General features: G+C 51.0%; 1 protein-coding gene across 8 annotated transcripts in view; it reads right to left on the bottom strand.

The window, feature by feature from the left end:
• TTC39A (tetratricopeptide repeat domain 39A) overlaps nt 1-18,155 on the bottom strand; it is a 46,344-nt gene that overhangs the window by 8,738 nt on the left and 19,451 nt on the right. For 4 of the 8 annotated variants that reach the window (XM_037500475.1, XM_037500477.1, XM_037500478.2 and 1 more), the window contains exons 3-13: nt 11,581-11,712; nt 10,688-10,764; nt 9,423-9,490; nt 7,928-7,992; nt 5,866-5,965; nt 4,647-4,751; nt 4,466-4,531; nt 2,618-2,726; nt 2,047-2,114; nt 1,907-1,966; nt 921-1,082 (exon numbers count right to left, since the gene is read on the bottom strand). In XM_037500475.1, the coding sequence (XP_037356372.1) occupies nt 921-1,082; nt 1,907-1,966; nt 2,047-2,114; nt 2,618-2,726; nt 4,466-4,531; nt 4,647-4,751; nt 5,866-5,965; nt 7,928-7,992; nt 9,423-9,490; nt 10,688-10,764; nt 11,581-11,712 (1,012 nt within the window). Of the gene's footprint in view, nt 1-920; nt 1,083-1,906; nt 1,967-2,046; nt 2,115-2,617; nt 2,727-4,465; nt 4,532-4,646; nt 4,752-5,865; nt 5,966-7,927; nt 7,993-9,422; nt 9,491-10,687; nt 10,765-11,580; nt 11,713-12,814; nt 12,902-18,155 lie in introns of all 8 variants that reach the window. The other 4 variants (XM_037500479.2, XM_037500481.2, XM_037500480.1 and 1 more) reach the window with 2 other exon arrangements.

Raw genomic sequence — 18,155 nt, forward strand, 5'->3', positions numbered from 1 at the left:
CACATGAGCTATGTGTTTGCCAGTATCAGATTAGATGCTTTCTGATGATCTAGATGATTCTAAGACTTGTAGTTCAGAATTCTGTGCTATTGTTACTATGGTGATCATTATGATATTCTAAGTTTTCATCGATAGCAGCAGTACCCCTCTCCCAGTCTCAATCCAGGAGAACCGGGTTTCCAGGCTTGTCGTGTGACCTATGACAGACCCAGGAGGCTGCATCGTGGGGCTTTGATTGAAGTCAAAGGGATGATGGGAGTTAGGGGCAGACACTGTCACATGAGAGAAGCTGCCAGCACAATAACGATGTCACAGAGAACATACAGAAAAACCAAGCCTAGTTGACATCATTTGAATTCCTGGATCCAGCCCTACCTGAAGTCAGACATGCCTAGAAATTTCAGTTCATGAATTCAGTGTATGAAATTTTCAGTTTATGAACCAGAGTTTTGTGTTTTAGACCAGCATAGTCCAGTATGGTGGACATTAGCCCCACATGACTCTTAAAATCTAAATTTGAATTGACTAAAATTAAAACATCCCATTTCCTAGTTGTGCTAGGCACACTTCAAGTACTCAATGCCTGTATGTGGCTTGTGGCCACCATATTGGATGGTGCAGAAATAGAACAGTAAGTTCCGAACAGTGAGTTCCGTTGGGCAGCGCGCACCTAGATGGTGTGAGCCATGCTTCTGTCCCTTGCCGCTTCATACATCGTAATTCATCTTTAATTCTAAAGTTTTTGTTTTTCTGCTTCTCCTGGTCTTTAGTTCCTTCCAACCCTGAGTCCTGTTAGAAGTCATGGTTGTTTGAATTCCAGCGGAGGCATTTGTGTTTACTCAGGGGTTTGAACCCTGACCTGGGGGCAGTCTGGGTTGGCCTGAGTACCCAAGGACCCCCAGCACATGGTGTGAGCCCACCTTGGACCAGGAGTTCTCCTTGCTGAGCAGGTCGGCGTAGAAGTAAGCCATCTTCCACTGGCCCTTGTAGGTGAAACACCACATCAACTCCCAGTAGCACATGTGGTGGAACTGTTTCCAGTGCTGCTGGGCCTCACAGCACTCCTCGAACCGCCGGATGGCCTGTGGGCACTGGAGTGTCAGCTCGGAGGGTGCCCCGTCCACCCCTTCTCTGCACCCTGCCAACCCCTCCTCAGGCCCAGCCTCCTCCAGTGTGTGTGATGCAGCCCTGAGTCAGGCTGGAGGCAGTAGAACCAGGCAATCTGGCTCCCAGTCCCGATTCTTTCCCCTAAGTCTTACAAGACACCTTGGCCCCAGTCATAGCGCCTTTCTGAGGACTCCAGTTTTTCAGTCACAAAATGAAAGGACACGATAGAGCTATCATGGAAGGGTGACAGGCAGTGGAAAGTGTTAATATTCAGGTGATAAAATAATGTTGGTATCTCAGAGCAAACTCCAAAGGTTCCAGGAGCTCGCAGGAAGCCACCTGGACCTGGGATATCTGTCCTGCTGCCTGATGAACCACAACCAGAGCCAGCCAGGGACCCCGAACTCCAACTTGTAGAGTCTGTCCTGGGCCTTGGCTTAAGCTCAGATCCTCCCCTTCATGGGTCCTCCCCACCTATGCCATCCAAACTCCTCAGCCAGACTGCCAAGGCTCCCAGCTCACCCCTTTAGCGCCACCCACTTGCCAGGTTCCAGGCTAGACAGACAGGTCTAACCCAACCACCTCTCTGCTTTCCACTAGCCCCTCCTCTCCAGCGATGCCGCCACCCTAGCCTCCTGTCAAATAGACTCCTGGCATCACCTCCCCGGTCTTCTTCCAGACTGCCTCGGTCAGAAGTGCTTCTCCCATCCCCCTCTCTGCTTAGTCCTCTCCTTACTTCCCGCTGGCCAGGGAGACCCAAGGGTCTCCAGCACCATCTGCCTGCCCCCCCATTACTCACTGCATCAACGTTGCCTTTAATAGCTTCAATTCGCCCCGCAAAAAACAGGAAGATGGCACCCTGCGAAGACACACACGTGGGTCTGTGTGGGCCACGGGTCACATGCGGGCTGAGAGTGTCCAGCAAGAGGTGAGACTCACCTTGGGGTATCTCTTCAGGTAGGGTTTTAAGAGCTTCTCTGCCTCCTCAATATTGACATTCCCAGTGCCTGAAGGTGGTGGGGGACAGGGGATACAACAAGAGGTCACCACCCTTGGCTCCTGGGAGCCTCCCCGCAACTACTGCCGGGCTTCTCAGAGACTTCGGTCTCCCCTCTGTGAAATGGGGGTCACAATTCTATCTCCAGCATGATGGGAGGATTAAATAAGACAGTGCAGGTGTTGCCCCTGTGCACCACAGGCTCAATAAGCAAAAGTCCACGCCTCCAAGGCTGCCCGCAGAGGTCACTAGGTGTGTGTCCTCAGCCTCTGCAAGGGGGGTATGACCACCCCCATTTCACAGATGAGGAAGTTGAGGCTGGAACCCAGTCACACTGCGAGGAAGTGAGTGGCCGGCAGGGCCAGGGCAGTTGACATGGCTTTGTTGTTTCTGGTTTCAGGGCCCCAGTCTCAGGGGGCTGAACAGGCTCTGCAGACCCAGTCCTTACAGTCAGCCCTTACACCCCAGCCCTTACACCCCAGAAGTCCCAGCACTCACTCAGGGCCCTCCTACCTAACACAAAGGTGAGGAAGGTGTGGTAGCACAGCAACAGCATGACGCAGAGCACGGCGCGGAAGCTGTGTCCGGAGGCACCCTCCTCCAGCTGCAGCAGCCCGTAGTCCTGCGGGGGAGAGGGCAAAGCCTGAGCCCTCCAGGGCCAACCCCAGCACTCAGGGGAGGGTGGAGGATGTGAGCGCATGGACAGGTGTGAGGGCATTGCTATGGGGGCCAGGCCAGAGGCTCCCTGGACAAGGGGTTGCCCCTCTCAGTGTCTCAGCCACCCTTCTGGGGAGAGGAGACAATGCTGCCAAGGCCAGGGCAAAGGCTTAGCTGGTCTGGGTGTCTCCTACGTCCTCCTCAGTCCATCCCCCATTCCTCCCTTCATTCACTGCCTTGGTGGTAGAGAGGCCCTGGGGCAGGTACCAAGGTCAGGAGCCATCCCTGCCTGATGGGGCAGAAGATGTGAAAAGGAGGCAGATAATCCTTGGGATCCAGATGGGGCCTTAAGGACTGCAGTCCGGGAAGGCTTCCTGGAGGAGAAGGCTCCAGAGTTTGGTAAGAAAGAGCCAGAATCTACCTGTATCGCTGCCTTCAGTCTCTGTCCCATCTGTCCTCCAGCTCATTCTTGTTCTTTTCAATACACAAATCTTCCCTGCTCTGTACCCCCCTCAAACCCTCCATGGTGACCCTGCTTTCATACGAAGATGAAATCCAAGCTGGTACAGGGAGGGGTCTTTCCCACTCTGCCCTCCCCACCCTCTCTTCCTGGCCTCGTAGCCCATACCCTCTCTTGTGCCTTGCTTCACATCATCATCCTGAAATCTAACTCATGGGCCAAGGATCTTCTTAACAAAACTAAAGGAAGCTTCAGAGAGTCTCCCACCAGCATTTCCCTGGGCCCAGCCCATGGGCCACAGAGGATAACCAAGATTTTTGAGGCCTGTGGGCAGACATGAGGAAGCAAGAGTCCCAAGTGAGGGTCTGCCTTTTCAGTTCTGTCCCCCAGTGGGGTCAGGAGAAAGCTGGGCCCTGTGCTAGTGTGTGCTCTACTCTGATCTCGCTTGATGCTCCACTGCTCACAAAGGAGCAGCCCAGGGCTCAGAGCCTTGGCAGACCACATGGGCTAGCTGAGCTTTTGTGAGATGGCCTGGTCCTCACAGTATTTATTTTTATGATCTGTCCTTATTACTGGTATAAGGGTTTTCTCTATATTGTCATAATGTTTCCTTTCAACAGATTCAGGTAAAACATAAGTCATTTTTGAGAATATATAAATAGAGGTCAATTGGAGAAAGTACAGTTTTGAGAATTTTGGATCTCACTTTAAAAATAAAAAAATCCCCTTGCTCAGAGTCCCAGAAGAAGTGCTGACCCGGCACTCCTGACTTCCAGCTAATGCTCCTTAACTACACCAGGCCTCCTCCTCCAGGGAGCCCTCCTTGTCTGCTGCCCAGGGCTCAGATTCCTGACCTCAGTGAAGCCTCTGGGTGCTTGAGCCCTCAGGTTTCTGCCCTCGGGGCCTGATGCATCAGCAGGCTTCCCTTGGGCATCTCCCAAACCAGAAAAACAAAAAAGGGGAAGGGACTTGCTCAAGGTATTTCCAGGTGAGAAGAACCAGGTTCCCAACACCTGTCTCACTCAGAGTGTCACCCAGGCCACTGCACAGAGCCACCCTTCACCCTCCCTCTTTACCCATGGCCTCCCCACCCTGTGCGATGCAGGCATCACTGGCCCTAGCTGACAAGGAGACAAGCCCAGACAGCACTGGGCCTCATCCAGGGCACATCCCGAGGAGGGCCAGGGCAGGCTGGCATTCAAGACCCAGCCCGCCCGGTCCAGCTCCAGTCGGCAGCTGGTTACCTTATTTCCTGAAAACCCCACAAACTCCAGCAGCCGCAGGATTCTCGTAGGAAGCATGGACAGTGTCTGCAAGAACAGGCAAGGGGGCATGTGAAGGGGCAGGGGTACCCCTTCCACTCCCCAAGCCTCCCATAGTCCTGGGGGCAACCAGGGGTGCAGGCCCCATCTCCAGAATGCTCACAAGGTGATGTCCTGGAAAGCCAACTCCCCAGATTGAGAGGCACTGTAGTGTGACAGCAGCAGACTGTGTCCGAATTCTATTCTCGCCATGCCCAGCTGGGTCACCCTGGGAAAGTCACATGTCCTCTCTAGGTCTCATCTATAAAATGGGAATTACAGCCCCTACTCCATAGGGATGTTGTGCAGATGGACCAAATTAATAAATGTAAAGCACAAAATGGGGCCTACACATAGCAGGTAGCTATTGTTGCGATTATTACACTGAATCCCACATTTTGATCCTCAGAACAATCCTTCAAAGAAGGGATACTGCCCCCTTTTAACAGATGGGGAAACAGAGGCACAGATAAGTGATGGTGTGTGTCCAAGGCCCCATAGCTTGTCAGGGGTGCAGCAGTCCTTGAGAGTAGGGGGTCCTGCATCCATGCATTGTGCACCTTGTATTTCTTAGCACATGGGCCACTGCACTCACATTCTACATGTGAGGAAACTAGAATCCAGAGTGGGGCCTGGACCCCCAGGCCCAAGGCCGCTCCTTGAACAGGCTTTACCTGGAGGGGATAGAGCTACGTGCATCCCTTTGTTCCCTACCACACACAAGTTCTGTAAAGATCCAGGCCACCCAGAGCCAGGAGTCTAAGTCATCCCTGAGCAGTTCCCTCCACCGCTGAGCAGGCCTGAAGCTTCTGAGCCTCCTTGCCTCAGCTCACTCTGTTCTGCTTAGAATGCCCTTCTTCTGCCTAAAGATCCAGCTAAAATACTGCCTGCTCTGTGACACCTTCCCTGAATCCCCAGAAAGGGGACTTGCTCCCCTGACGCCTGTGGGTCATCAGCCATTTCCAGCGCTGCCTCCTCCCCTGCCACTAGGCAATGTTTAACCATCAACTCTCTGGGAAGGAAAAAGCCTTGAATTTTTGTCAGTTTCTGGTTCTACAAATATCCCCTCCTCCAACCCCAGGGTGGATTTTAAGCTGCCAACTTGACTTGGGAAGAAATGCACAGAAAGGACAATGGAGCCAATCCCAGCACCCCCTCATCCCCCACCCCACCCCCTGGCTGTGAGCCAGTGCTGGCAACAGGTCTGATTGGTCTTTGGGTCCCAGGGCCCACACAGGGCCAGGCATGGTAGCCCAGCAGAGGCCTGTGTGGGGCAGGGACATGCAGGGGAAATTAATCTTGAGCCCAGAGACCAAGGATAGGGGCAGGGGACTCCCACTCACCAGGTTGAAGGCTCCGACACCCAGCTTCACCCCACCTTCAAAGTGCCTGTGGCTCTCCCCTTTGCAGTACAGTGAGGACTGCACGAGGCTGTCCAGCTCTCTGCAGAGGGATATAAAGCCCAATTTCAGACACATGTTGGGGTTCGAGTCCCCTTCCAGCCTAGCCTAAGTTGACCCACTTATCCTAGCTGATATCAGAACTCCCTGTGGTGGATTTATAACAGATCTAGCAACCCAGAGAGCTGATCTTCGAGGAATATCTCCCACCGCCTCCCACCATAACACTCCTTGCCCCTAAATTTCAGTCACATCAGCCTGAGTGCATGTGCTCTATCCAATAGCTAGGCATTTACTTGTGCTCTGCGTTCTGTCTAAACAGTTTTCCAACCTTGCCACTACTGACATTTTAGGCTGGGTCATTCTCTGTTCAGGTAGAAGCTGTGGAGGGGGCGGGTAGTATGTTTAGCAGCACCCCTCCACCCACTGGATGTCTGGGGCATCCTCACCCGCCCTTCCACCCCAGCTGTAATAACCAAAATGTCTCCAGACATTGTCAAATGCCTTATGGGGGCAAAATCGCCCCCAGTGGAGAATCACTGGTCCAACTTCAACACCCCCTCCTTTAGGAAGTTTCCAGTCTTTTGGTTGGAATTCAACTTTCTTTGTTCTGGTTACCAACAGCACAGAGCCCACATTCCATCCAAACTGGGACAAGACAGAGGCTTTAAAGACACATCTGCCGCTTTCCCAGGTCACAAGCATCTTGAGGGCTTTCAATCAGCGAACATTGACTAAGGTCTCTGTGCCCAGCACTCGAGGATGGCAGTGAGCACAGCCACCAAGCTGAAGTCCTTACAACTCTCAATCTAGGGGGCAGGTCACTGTGAGGCAATCAGGATTTTAAAGGAGAACCCCAGGGCCTGACCTAGTCTGGGGTTTAGGGAATGCCTCCCTGAGGAGCTAACATTTGAGTTAAAACTTGAGGGCAAAGTAGGGGTTGCCTGGTACAGAAATGTGTTCCTGGTAGCATGTCCAAAGGCCCTGGGATAGGAATGAGCTTGACATGTTTGAAGAAGTAAAGAAAATACAAGTGTAGGAGGCAGAATGGGGTGAGGCATGTGGTTAGGAGGGCAGGGGAAGCTCCCAAGAATGACTCAGCAACGATCTGAGACTTTCAGAGCAACAGGAGCTTTGGGAGTTGGCTGGGGGTGACCTGACAAGGTCTGTGCCTTGGAAACATCACTCTGGAAGCTGGTGGGGCAACTGGAGGGACAAGAAGCCATCCTTTCACAGACTACAAGGGATGCTGGATGGTGCGGATATAAAGGATATTGTGTTATATATACCCCAGCAATACCTTGAAATCAAACACTATCTCTGCAGGGAGTCACATTAAATGGGGGAAAATAAAGATGACAGTCTCAAATCTTAAGTCAACTTTCAATGGAAAATGAATTTTAATGCCAAGCTTGGTAGGAAGAAACTGGGCATTCAGGGCTTTTTAATTTATTTTGGAATTGAAGCTAGGGATTGTGTGCCATGTTGGGTAAAAGTGATCTGTACCGAATCTTCATTCTTTCATCCACAGACACAGTCTGTGTCTGGTTCAGGGCTGAATGCCAGGGTCCCTGGTCTTAGTGGACCTCCCAGCTTGGGGGAGTTGGGAGTAGATACCACCCTGTGTGCTGAAGAGGTGAAGGCAGGCTTCATGGGAAAGTGGCACTTGGATCAGCCTTCATGGACGGTGTAGGACTTCAGCTGCTGTTCTGACATGACTGTGACTTCCCCTCCACACCAAGCTGTTGGTGCCCAATCCATGTCTTATCCCTAGCACGGGGCCAGGCACAGAGCAAGCGCTTGGGGGACCCAAGTGAACAGATACATTCAGAAAACTGGGGGAAAATTACTCCAGAAAATTGAGGTCTTGATGATGCAGCAATCTGCCTGAGGTCACATGCCATTCTAGGCTTTCTGCCTCCAGCTAGTACTTCCTTCCAAAGGTAGCCTGAGGGAAAAGATGCATGGCCCAGCCCCCCAGCATGCTGCTGGCCCCCCTACTCACTTATAGGTCTGGTAGCTGTTTCGAACTTTGATGCCACCCTTGATGAAGCTCACCATGTTCTCATCCTGTGGGGGAGAGATGCTGGAGAGATTTCCAGGCCTGGAAGGCTAGCCACGGGACCATACAGGCTCTGGGCCTAGCTCTCTAAGGGGCTCTAGAGGGTGAGGTCAGAGGCCAGACTGACCAGTCCTGTCTACCCCTAGGACTTGAGATGAGGGTCTTGTTTGTGAAACAAGCAAAATGCTCAGGGCTAGACACAGCCCTGTTTACCACCTCAATAAAAATAATACAAGAGAAATGGATGAACCAGGGCTGGAAATTACCTTAAAGAGTGCTCACAGCACACTGTTCAAATGCCTATCAGCAGGAGAATGGACAAACTGGCGTATTCACAGGAGGGAATATTATACAGCCAGACAAGGTTGAGTGAAGACAGCAAGTTCCACATAACCTGAGGGCTTCTGAAGCTCGAAACTAGGACATAACAGTATGCTGTTCAAACATGAGTAGGGAGAGGAGAAAATGATTTAAAAAAAAAAAAATAGGGTGGGGATGATACACACAACATGCTAAGTAGAAGTTTGGAGGGATTCAAGGGCCAGGGTTGGAAGGGGCCCAGAGGGTGAGGAGTCGCTGTGTCCTCCAGCTGCGTAAGGATCCCTGGGCTTTTATTATTTGTAATAGAATGAGCAAGCAAAATAAAGGTCATTCGTGTACAATTATTACTATGATGCTGACAAAGGATTGGGATCAATTCTGATCACCTGGGTTCCAAAGATTCTTTTAAAAAATGCTAAGAAAAACAGTACCAACAATAAAATTCTTACGTACCTTTCCACCCCAATACACTTATTTACATGATGATAAAATGTTATCATCGTAATCCAGGTTTTTGGGGTAAAATCGATGTGGTGATGTTCTCATAACTACCAGTACGACAAGGAGCAGGGGCTCCTAGTCAGCCAGGCCTGGGTCAAAATCCTAGCTCTGCCTTTGCTAACCACATTCCCTCTCTCTAACCCCTCTGTGCCTTTGCAGGCCTGGGAGGTGGATATGAACTACAACACATGAATGTATAGAGAACAAGCACGCAGAGCGTGTCAGGCAGGTGACGACCGCACACCTGTGACGCAGGCACAATGCCTCGCGCTTCAGAGGGGTCGTGAGTCAGCTTGTTGAAAGAATCACGTTTGATCCTTGCAAACTTGTTTGTTGGAGGCATTGACCATAAAAAGCCGTTTGTGATGATGCCTGTGCCCCACGTGACCCTTTGCAGGGAAACAGCAGTCATGAGGTGAAGTGAGTCCCTTGGTGGATGGGGACGCGTGTGCTCAGTGAGGAAGACGCAGAGCCCGGCCCCCAGCCCGCAGCCTGGCCTGTTGGGGGAGCCGGGTATTCTTCTGAGCCAGGAGGGGCTGATCATGGCACTAGATCCTTCTAGCTCGGGTCAGCCTCCTGACATCTCCAGGCTCCTTGCACCGGCAGGGGCTCCTACCTGCAGGAAGGTCAGGGCTGCTCTCTGCAGCAGGCACTCTGCATAGCAGACCTCCGCGTGGATTTCCTCTGCGTGGAGAAAACCAAAGCCTGCAGCCTCCTGGAAGGATTCTTTCACAGAGGCTTGGGTGAAGTCCTTTCCCCCCACCCCACGCCGCCCTTCTCAAAAGACAAAGGGAGCCTAAGTCAGCAGCTCATTATCCCACACCCCCCCCCCACACACACCCATTCCTTCACAGCACTCACCACTGTCCTGAATTATCTTATGTTCTCCACCCCCTCCCCGCCTTCCCCTGTGTCCCAAATGTCAGCACAGAGCCCTCAGCCCAGAACCACAACATCATTGTAGGTGCTTTGTGCCAACTCCCCTGTGGTGCCAGGCAAGGAGGAGGAGCTGGGTTGAATGAATGAGTAAGCATGATCCTGGTCTAGGAAAGCCCACAAGCCATGGGAGAGTAAGGGAAGCAGATAGCACAGCCGGAAGTAAGAGATGACTGCTAGGAGAAAGAACATTTGCATTGGGTCATGTGTCTTGAGAAAGAAATGGAAGAATGAGCCAGAAAGAGCTTGTAGGCAGAAGCCCAGGAAAGCCAGCTACTCAGAGGTTGGGGAACAGCTGCGCCATGGAAGGTTGAAATGGGGGTGAGATGAAATTTAGGGGACAGGGAAAGATGAGGGGTAGAGGTCCTGCTGCAAAGGGCCTTTAACACTGGTGGAGGATTACAGATGTGGTCCTGTGGGCAGCAGGGAGCCACAGGAGGTATGGAGAAGGGAGTGACACCATTTGCATTGCTTCCTGCTGGAGCCGTCAAGAGCTCCTAAGGTGGGCAGGCCATTTATCCCTGTACTGAAGAGCAAACTGTTCATGGTTGGCTGCTGCTATCTCCGGGACTGGTACAAAGAAACTGCTGCCAAGCCTCAGGCAGCCCAGACCATGGCTCCCTGCCCTCAGTTGCCTCATCTCAGTGTATCAGCCTCCAAAACATTTCCCTCTGGGGCACAGGAGCATACAAAGCCTAGCCCCCAAACAAAATTCCAAGCCCACTCTGGCCTGAGGAGCAAAGTACATGACATCATTTTCATGCAGGTATGCAGCAGGTGATGCCTTCAGATAAGTGTGTCTCACCTGCTCCTGCCTCACCTAAGAGCCACACCTCAAAAGGCCTCAAGTCTGACCCATCTGTGCCCCAGGACCTAGGCCATGTCTGGGAGCATCACTGCCCCCGCCCACCCTTCCCTGGGCCTGGAACCTCCCAGATGCCCCACCTTCCGTGAACTGATCCATAGTGGGGCGGTGCACCAGGTTGCTGAAGGAATCTGTTACCGAGGACTTCTTCCGGTGCCTGAGGGGGGAAAGGGGGTGATTCAGTGATGGTGAGAGGTCTTGGGGGGCTCTGACCACATCTCTTGTCCCTCCCAACACACTGAACTCCTCTCAAGCCCCCCAGTCTAGGGTTTCCTGTTGCCTCTGGCTGGAGCCTCTTCTTTCCTCTGCCCCAGTCAGCTCTTTAGGAACTGTCGCAGCTTTCGGATTCAGCTTCAGCATCCTCTTCCAGGATGCCGGTCCTGCTCCCCTGGCTGAGCCCCCAAGCTCCCTTGAGCTTCCCTGCCTCATTTGCCACCAGATGTCACTGTCTGTGCCCGTCTCCCCAACCAGCAGTGTGGGCGTCAGAGAGTCTGGGGTTAATGACTCTCCATGTGGCTGGAGTGAGGCATGGGGCTGGGCCGAGGGCAGGCCTGGGTGTGTGCTCTGTGAGTGTCGGCTCCACCTGTTTGCTTATTCACTCAACCTGTTCCTGTGCAGAGAACACCAACTACACACCAAGTCCTGTGACTGGTGTCGTCATTCAGGCCCCATGACAACTGTAATCGGACCCATTTCACAGCTGAAGGACAGAGTGACCTGCCCGAGGTCAAAGAGTCATTAAGTGGCAGAGTCAGGATTTGTTTCCTCCCAAGCAGACCTGGTGCTGGAAGCTGCTCAGTGACTGGCTCAGACAAGGCCCCTGTGGCAGTGCCAAAAGATAGTGCTGAGCTCATGGGGGCATATCCTTTAACCAAAAGGAGCAGCACTGATGGTGGCATTCTGGGCACGGGGGTAGGGAGGGTGGCAGTAAGATAAGACCCACACCCTCATCCCTGCCCACTCCGACTCCGACCTCTGACATAGCAACTGTGCCTCCTTCATCATGTTGCCAGCAAGCAGGATGTCCTGAGGGTCAAAGGTCATCATGGCCTGCATCTCCAGGATGGTGGCATATGTCAGTGAGTGGTACATGCTCTCCTTGGTCCTGCCAGAAAGAAGAGACATGAGAGCACCGACTGGTAGACTCCAGAGGCAGCAGGCCCTGTGTCGTCAGCCACTGACCCCTCCCCCATGCTGCATGGAGGGAAACAGAGGGAAACAGTGCCACACTGCTATGCAAAAGACCCCAGGTCCTCTTCTGCCGATTCACCGGAAGGGACTTTTCAAACCTGATCCTCAGATTCTCATCTGTTTTGCAGGAATCGCAGCTGCAAGGTTACTAGGAGAACTCAAAAAAAAAAAAAAAAAAAAAAAAATGACTGAGCAACACGGGCCTGAGGCTGCATTCCCCTGAACCCAGGGTCTGCCTCTCGCCCTGCCCCACCTTCCTTCACAGTGCTATCTGTCCTCAAGCCTCGCCAGATCCTGGTTACAGGACCTCCTCACTGACCGTGCCACCTGCTGCCTCTCCCAGCCCATCTGTTGCCGTCACCCTGCTTCTACTTCCCCTGAGATAACACTTGGACCCTGCCCACTTCCCCAGCCCAGCCCTCTAGTCACTTCTGCTTCTGCCTGTGACCTGATCTCATCTAACTTAGTACCCCTGCCCACAATGAACCACACAAGTGCTCAAGAGATCTTTGCCCACTTTCCCCTCCTTGAGATCTTTGCCCGTGCTGTTCCATTAGCTTGAAATGCCCTTCCCTGACCCCCACATTCATCTGTCAAGGGCCTCCGATACCACAAAGGCCACTGGGAATCCAGGGCTCCCTTCTTAGGGAGTTAGGCAGGGGTCACGCTGACCTTACACCAGCAGCAGCTCAGCTCTCTCCCCAGGCCCTGGGCACCTCAGGGACAGAGCTCATGAGTGACTCACAGCTGTCCTCAGCACCGTGTGACAGGCCCAGCATGCCAGGCTCAGAAGGCCTTCCCCTCCAGCCTCCCTTTTCTCCATAGCTCCCCACTCCTCAGCTCAAAGGGGTATGTGTTTGGGTGGGTGGGACATTTAGTCTGACATAGTAGATAGGAGGGACAGGAACAAAGCCAGTCCTTCTCTGTGCTTGATGTCATGGTGCATCTGGGCCTTGATAGATGCTTCTGCAAAAAGACAAAAACGCTGGCCTGCCCTGACTGGGAGTGACCCTCACCTGGCACACAATAGGGGCAGCAGCATTTTCCCATCATTCCCTTGTTAATTATTTAGCAACTTCTCGGTGCTGGGTTTATGCTGGGAACTTCAAAGGAAAGAAAGATTGACTAAGGTTTATAGACTATGTTATTGTGAAATCACATGACTATCCATTTTCTTGCCTTTCTCCTTCATAACCCCCACCCCTGTAAACTCAATTGCTTTTTTTCCCTACTTCTCAGAGACCCTGAGGTAATATCTCTGATAATCAAAAGGCTTTTAAAGATAAGCAAAGGCTGCTCTGCCTCTTTGCAGCCCTGGAAGCTGCCAGGATGCCTCCCAGCCAGGACTGTTTAATCTGAGGGCAGTGGCTGTGGATAGGAGGTGGCCACTGCTGTGGGGCCAGAACTCAGGCTCCAGAGTCCCTCAGACACAGCCTGGGACCTTGGCTTTGCTCGTTACCAGCTGTGTGAGCCTGGTAAATCTTAGTGCCTCTCTGAGCCTCAGTTTTCTTCTCTGTAACATGGACTTTGGCTGGCATAAATAGGACACATCATGCACTTTCTATGTCCTGCCAGGGTTAAGGTCATTCCCCCAGAGATCACTTTCTCTTTGCGGAGGGTTTCTCTGGCAGCATACAGATCCACCACCAGAAAATCTCCCCGCAATTTCTCCAACTCTCAAACCCCTCTTCCTCTCCCTACCTAGGCCTGAGACTCAGCCCCACCTACACCACCCAGTCTGGTGGGGGGCTCAGGAGGGACAGCCTTGCCTGTGCAGCTGGCAGGCAAAGTGGAATTTCTAGTCTGAGGCCCAAGGTCCCAACACTCACATGTGGAAATCCTGGCCACTCCCCGACTATGGTCTGAACTGGGAAGTAGGGTTTAGAGGTATGACGACCCCCCTGATTTCAGATATCTCAAGTTTAGTTTGCAGCCCACAAAGTTCTTATTTGTACATAACAGCATCCAGACCCCTGGGAGTAACAGTGCCCTTGCTTCTGAGCTAACCCAACTCATGCCCACTGGGGTACCACCCTGGGCCCAGACCAGCTATCACGATGTGGAGAGCACTGGAAGAGCCAAGAGAAGGCTATGGGGACCAGCTGCCTGGAGGTCAACTAAGCCCAGTAGCCTCTAGTCCTTCCCTCTTCTTTCTGCCAGCTGCCAGGGTGCTGTCTGTTACTTCTTAGTCATCTTAGAACCCCCCCATCATCTGACTCTGGGTTCCTTTCTGGGACCCCTCCCTCCAGTCCAGCCTAAGGCCTCACCTCTTGAAGACCTTTCTGGGAGAGGCTGCTCAAGGCTGGAAGACAGAGGTAGCCCCTGCCTCCAAGCTTTTATCTTCATGAACATTCCTCTCCACTTCATTGCCCTCCTTTCCAGTACAAATAGCTTCTAGAAAGTGCATATCCCAGATCCACCTTCCATCACCCTATCCTCCCTCTTCTGGGATCTGCCTCAGCTCTTGACAGTCCAGCTAGACCAAGTGTCTCTGTCCCTCAAAAACATTAGAGCTTCCTTCATTGCCAGACCTTTACACAGGCTGTTCTCTCTGCCGAAGGGCATTCTTCATCTGCCTGACTCTTCATCCAGCAATCTCCACTTAAATGTCCCTTCCTCCAGGAAGCCTTGAGGGCTGGCTTCATGGGTGTATGATTTGTGTAGTTACTGGGGCCCCAAGCAAGAGAGGTCCCATGCTTGGTTTAATGCTCTGCTGTTGCTGTCTTGAAATCCTTAATTTTAAACAAAAGACCCCACATTTTCATTTTGTAATGGGCCCCAGGAATTATGTGGTCAGTCCTAACCAGCATCTCCCCATGTTGCTGGGTTCCTGTGTAGCTCTTGGCACCCCTTATTGCTTATTTCACTATTTCTCTGCAGACCTCCTAGAAGAATCCATGCCTGCTCCATGCTGTGGCCCCAGCACCAGCTGGGCACTTGATGGCCCTCATGAAATGCAGCTAAATGAACCAGTGACAGGTACCCCAACACCACAGCCCATGGTTCACACCCTGATCACATCATCCCACATGATCTCTCTGCTTCCAGTGTCTTAAGTGATCCCCATGCTCCCCTCTCAACATTCCTAGGGCCTCATTCCCCTATCAACCAACTGCCCTATCTCCCTGACTCCCAAAGTAGCTTCCTCGAACCACCTATTCTCGTGCCAAAACACTCACTGTCAAATCTTTCAATCTCCTGCTGGTCCAGTTAGTAATCCTAGCCCAGGAGCCAAACAACCACTTTTCTGCCCGCCCCAGGGAGGTGCACACCCATTTCCCTAGGCCCATGGCGCAGCCCAGAAACATCTCTATCTCCGGGTCATTCCCCTTCATCAGTGTGAGCCCTCACTCTCAGCAGAGTCCTCACCTCTTCCCTCAGAGGAACCCCAGGGACACACTCCCGCACCATTCTGCTTCCTTCACTCTCTCGGGAAGGAGGAGGAGGAGGAAGCAGATCTAAGGTCTTCCGTCCAAGGTAAACTCCCTGAGGCTCAGGAAGGCAGGAGGCAAAGTGTGGCTTGTGGAGCAGGTTGGGTCTAGATTTGAATCCCAGCAACTCTCACCATTTTTCCATCAATAAAAACAAGGGGAGGAGGGAGTGGGGTCAAAATAAGGGGGCTGCAATTGTATGGGGAATATAAAAATAAAATTTATTAAAAAAAAAAACAAGGGGAGCAGCAACCATGTTCTGAGTCAGAGCTGAGTGAAATCAGCTAGAAACCCTCACCAAGGAAACCACAAATGGAGAGCAAATGCTGATGTGGACAGGAAATTGGTGGGCCCTGAAACTCCCCAAGGGCAAAATAGGGATAACATCCTCGAGTGACTAAGATTAGGGCAACGAGAGAAATAGTAACTGAAACTGGACCCCAATATCATTTGAAGCTTCAGGGAATAAGTGGGCAGGGCAGATAGTTTTTTAGCAAAAGTTATTTTCTTTTGACAAGTGGTACTCAACAAAGGTGGAGAGGGATTTCTGCTGCCATCTACCTTCCCCTCCACCTACCCGCTCCCACACTAAATACAGGGTAATATCTGGAAACATTTTCTTGTTGACACAACAGAGAAAAGGAGTGTGCTACTGACATCTGCTGTTTGTTGGGGAGGGAAGCTCTTAAACTCAAAAGGAAAAAAAAAGATCCTTTTCTAGAATGGGGCAGGGGTTAAGTTAACCTGCCTCAAGGGTGATATAAAAGGTGGCCTCAAGGAAACTCTGGCTTATCTGTGGTGCCTTCCTTAGGGCAAGAATGTCCTCTCCCCTTTCTGAGAACGGCAGGACTCCTGGTAGAGCACCCTTAGGTGAGGCAGGGTGAGGCGGCTGCTCAATTAAGAGGGGACTGCAGGGGTGGGGTGGCAAGGAGGCGCCTTAGGCACAGCTAAGGACCTGGAGGCAAGTGGAGCTTGAGCCTGCATGTTCAGGAATGGACTCAGACAGTGGCCTCACTGGGTATATCCAGGCCCCACCTCATGCCCAGATCTCCTCAGAGGGTGGCAATGAGATGTGGGGACTGCTGCCCGAGGGACTGTTGTAAAAGACTCATTGTGATCAGCTCATGGAAACCACCTCCCCACCAGGAGCTGGGCACTGACCCACTTCTCACAAGAGAATGATGGGTCAGTCAAGTCAAGGGAGAGAGCACAGGTCAGGCTTGAGGACTTGGGTAAAGCAGCCCCCTGGCTTTTTCTGGGTACTTGAGAAAACCAGATGTGGCAGAGGATAATCAAGAGTTGAAAAGAGGGGGTTGGGCAAGTAGACAGCACACAAGATTAGGCCCAGTCCCAGAAGCCAGGCAGCCAGGAGTTCTTGCCCAGCCAAGGAATGGAGGATTCTTGTCTGGAAACGCTGACATCTGGGGCCAGCTCTCTGCCAGATCATCTAAAAGCTAATCCCACCAACTTGAAGACTGCGTGGCCCAGATTTTCCAGTTGGCTTCTGAGTGAACTCCTTTTAAGCATGACCAAACAGACTGCCAGGGGTCACTGGGTGCTTGAGGAAAGTCCCCCACAAGTACAGGCTTGCCCCCAGGCCCATTAAACAGAAAAAGTGAGGCTGGAGAAAACCAAGATTTCTCTAAGAAAAGAACATTTTAAAAATGATATCCTGTGGTAATAATTATAACAATAATACGTTACTATTATTGTGTAATAATTATTAGAGGGCTTACTACATGCCAGGTCCTATTATGAGGACTCAATATACCAAATACAGACATGAAGAACATAGTGGACCCATAAACCAAAATTAAGATGTTTTATAGAAAAAGAACATTCAGAAAACAAGAAGGACTAGTAGGATAGCAACGGTATGGTAACAAAAATACAGAAAAGTCAACAGAAAGAGGTTGATGAGGTGAAGGAAACCTCCAAAAAAAAAAAATCAGAAAAAGGATGGGAGGGGGAGGATCAAGAAGGCTTAGAAAAAGACTGATCGACAAAGTCCAGTATCTGACAAAGTCCAGGAAAGGGACTAATGAGAATTTCCTAGAACTGAAATTAAGAGTGTCAAGTAAAATACACCAAATAAGAACCTACATTCCTGCACATCATTGTGATATTTCAGATTTGCAAGAATAAAAAGATCCTAAACATTTCCTTCTAAGAAGGAAAAAAGATTACATGTGAAGAATTAGAGTTCAGAGCTACAGCACATACTAGAAAATAGGGGTGTAATGCCTCCAAAATTTTAAGGGGAAAAATTATACTCGTGCAACTCTTGCTTAGGAAATTTCTAGAGGACATGCTCTGGTAAAATCAGGGTAAATTTGAGAGGAAGAGGCAGGTCCAGGAAACGAGAGAGAAGCAAAGGGAGCTCCCAGAGGCTGTTGGGAAGTGGCCAGTGACCACGTCTGTGCTCCCAGGACAGGTTTCCAGGCAAGGGAGGCACTGAGCACTTAACTGATATGTCTGAAATTTTAGGAAAAATCTCAAGACAACATGAGCTGGATGGGATGGTTTTAAAGAATTCAAATCAATGTATAGGAAAGTAGACAAATGAAAAAAAAAAAAAAACAAGACAATTATTAACTCCAGAAAGGAGACAAACTTACAGCGTACAGCTTGTCTCTGCAATGAGCATTAATTACATAGTTATAAGAATGTAAACATTGATTATTGATTTAGCCATGCATTGTGGGATCACAATAAGAGGCGAATGAGGAAAAGGAGGTAGGGCAGGGGTATAAGAAAGTTTAATTCTCTTCTACCAATAGGTGATGTTTAAAAGTATACAGTAATAGTGAATTTAAGATATGTGAATTATATTTTTTAAAAAACTGAAAAGTGAGGAGAGTAATATTATCATTTAGAAATAAGGCCTTAACACCCGAAGAAATGACTAAATGACTAGCCATCATTA

The sequence above is a fragment of the Talpa occidentalis genome, unplaced genomic scaffold (genome assembly GCF_014898055.3).
Source record: "Talpa occidentalis isolate TD23 unplaced genomic scaffold, MPIMG_talOcc4v2.1 talOcc4.9, whole genome shotgun sequence".
In the NCBI taxonomy this organism is placed as follows: Eukaryota; Metazoa; Chordata; class Mammalia; order Eulipotyphla; family Talpidae; genus Talpa; species Talpa occidentalis.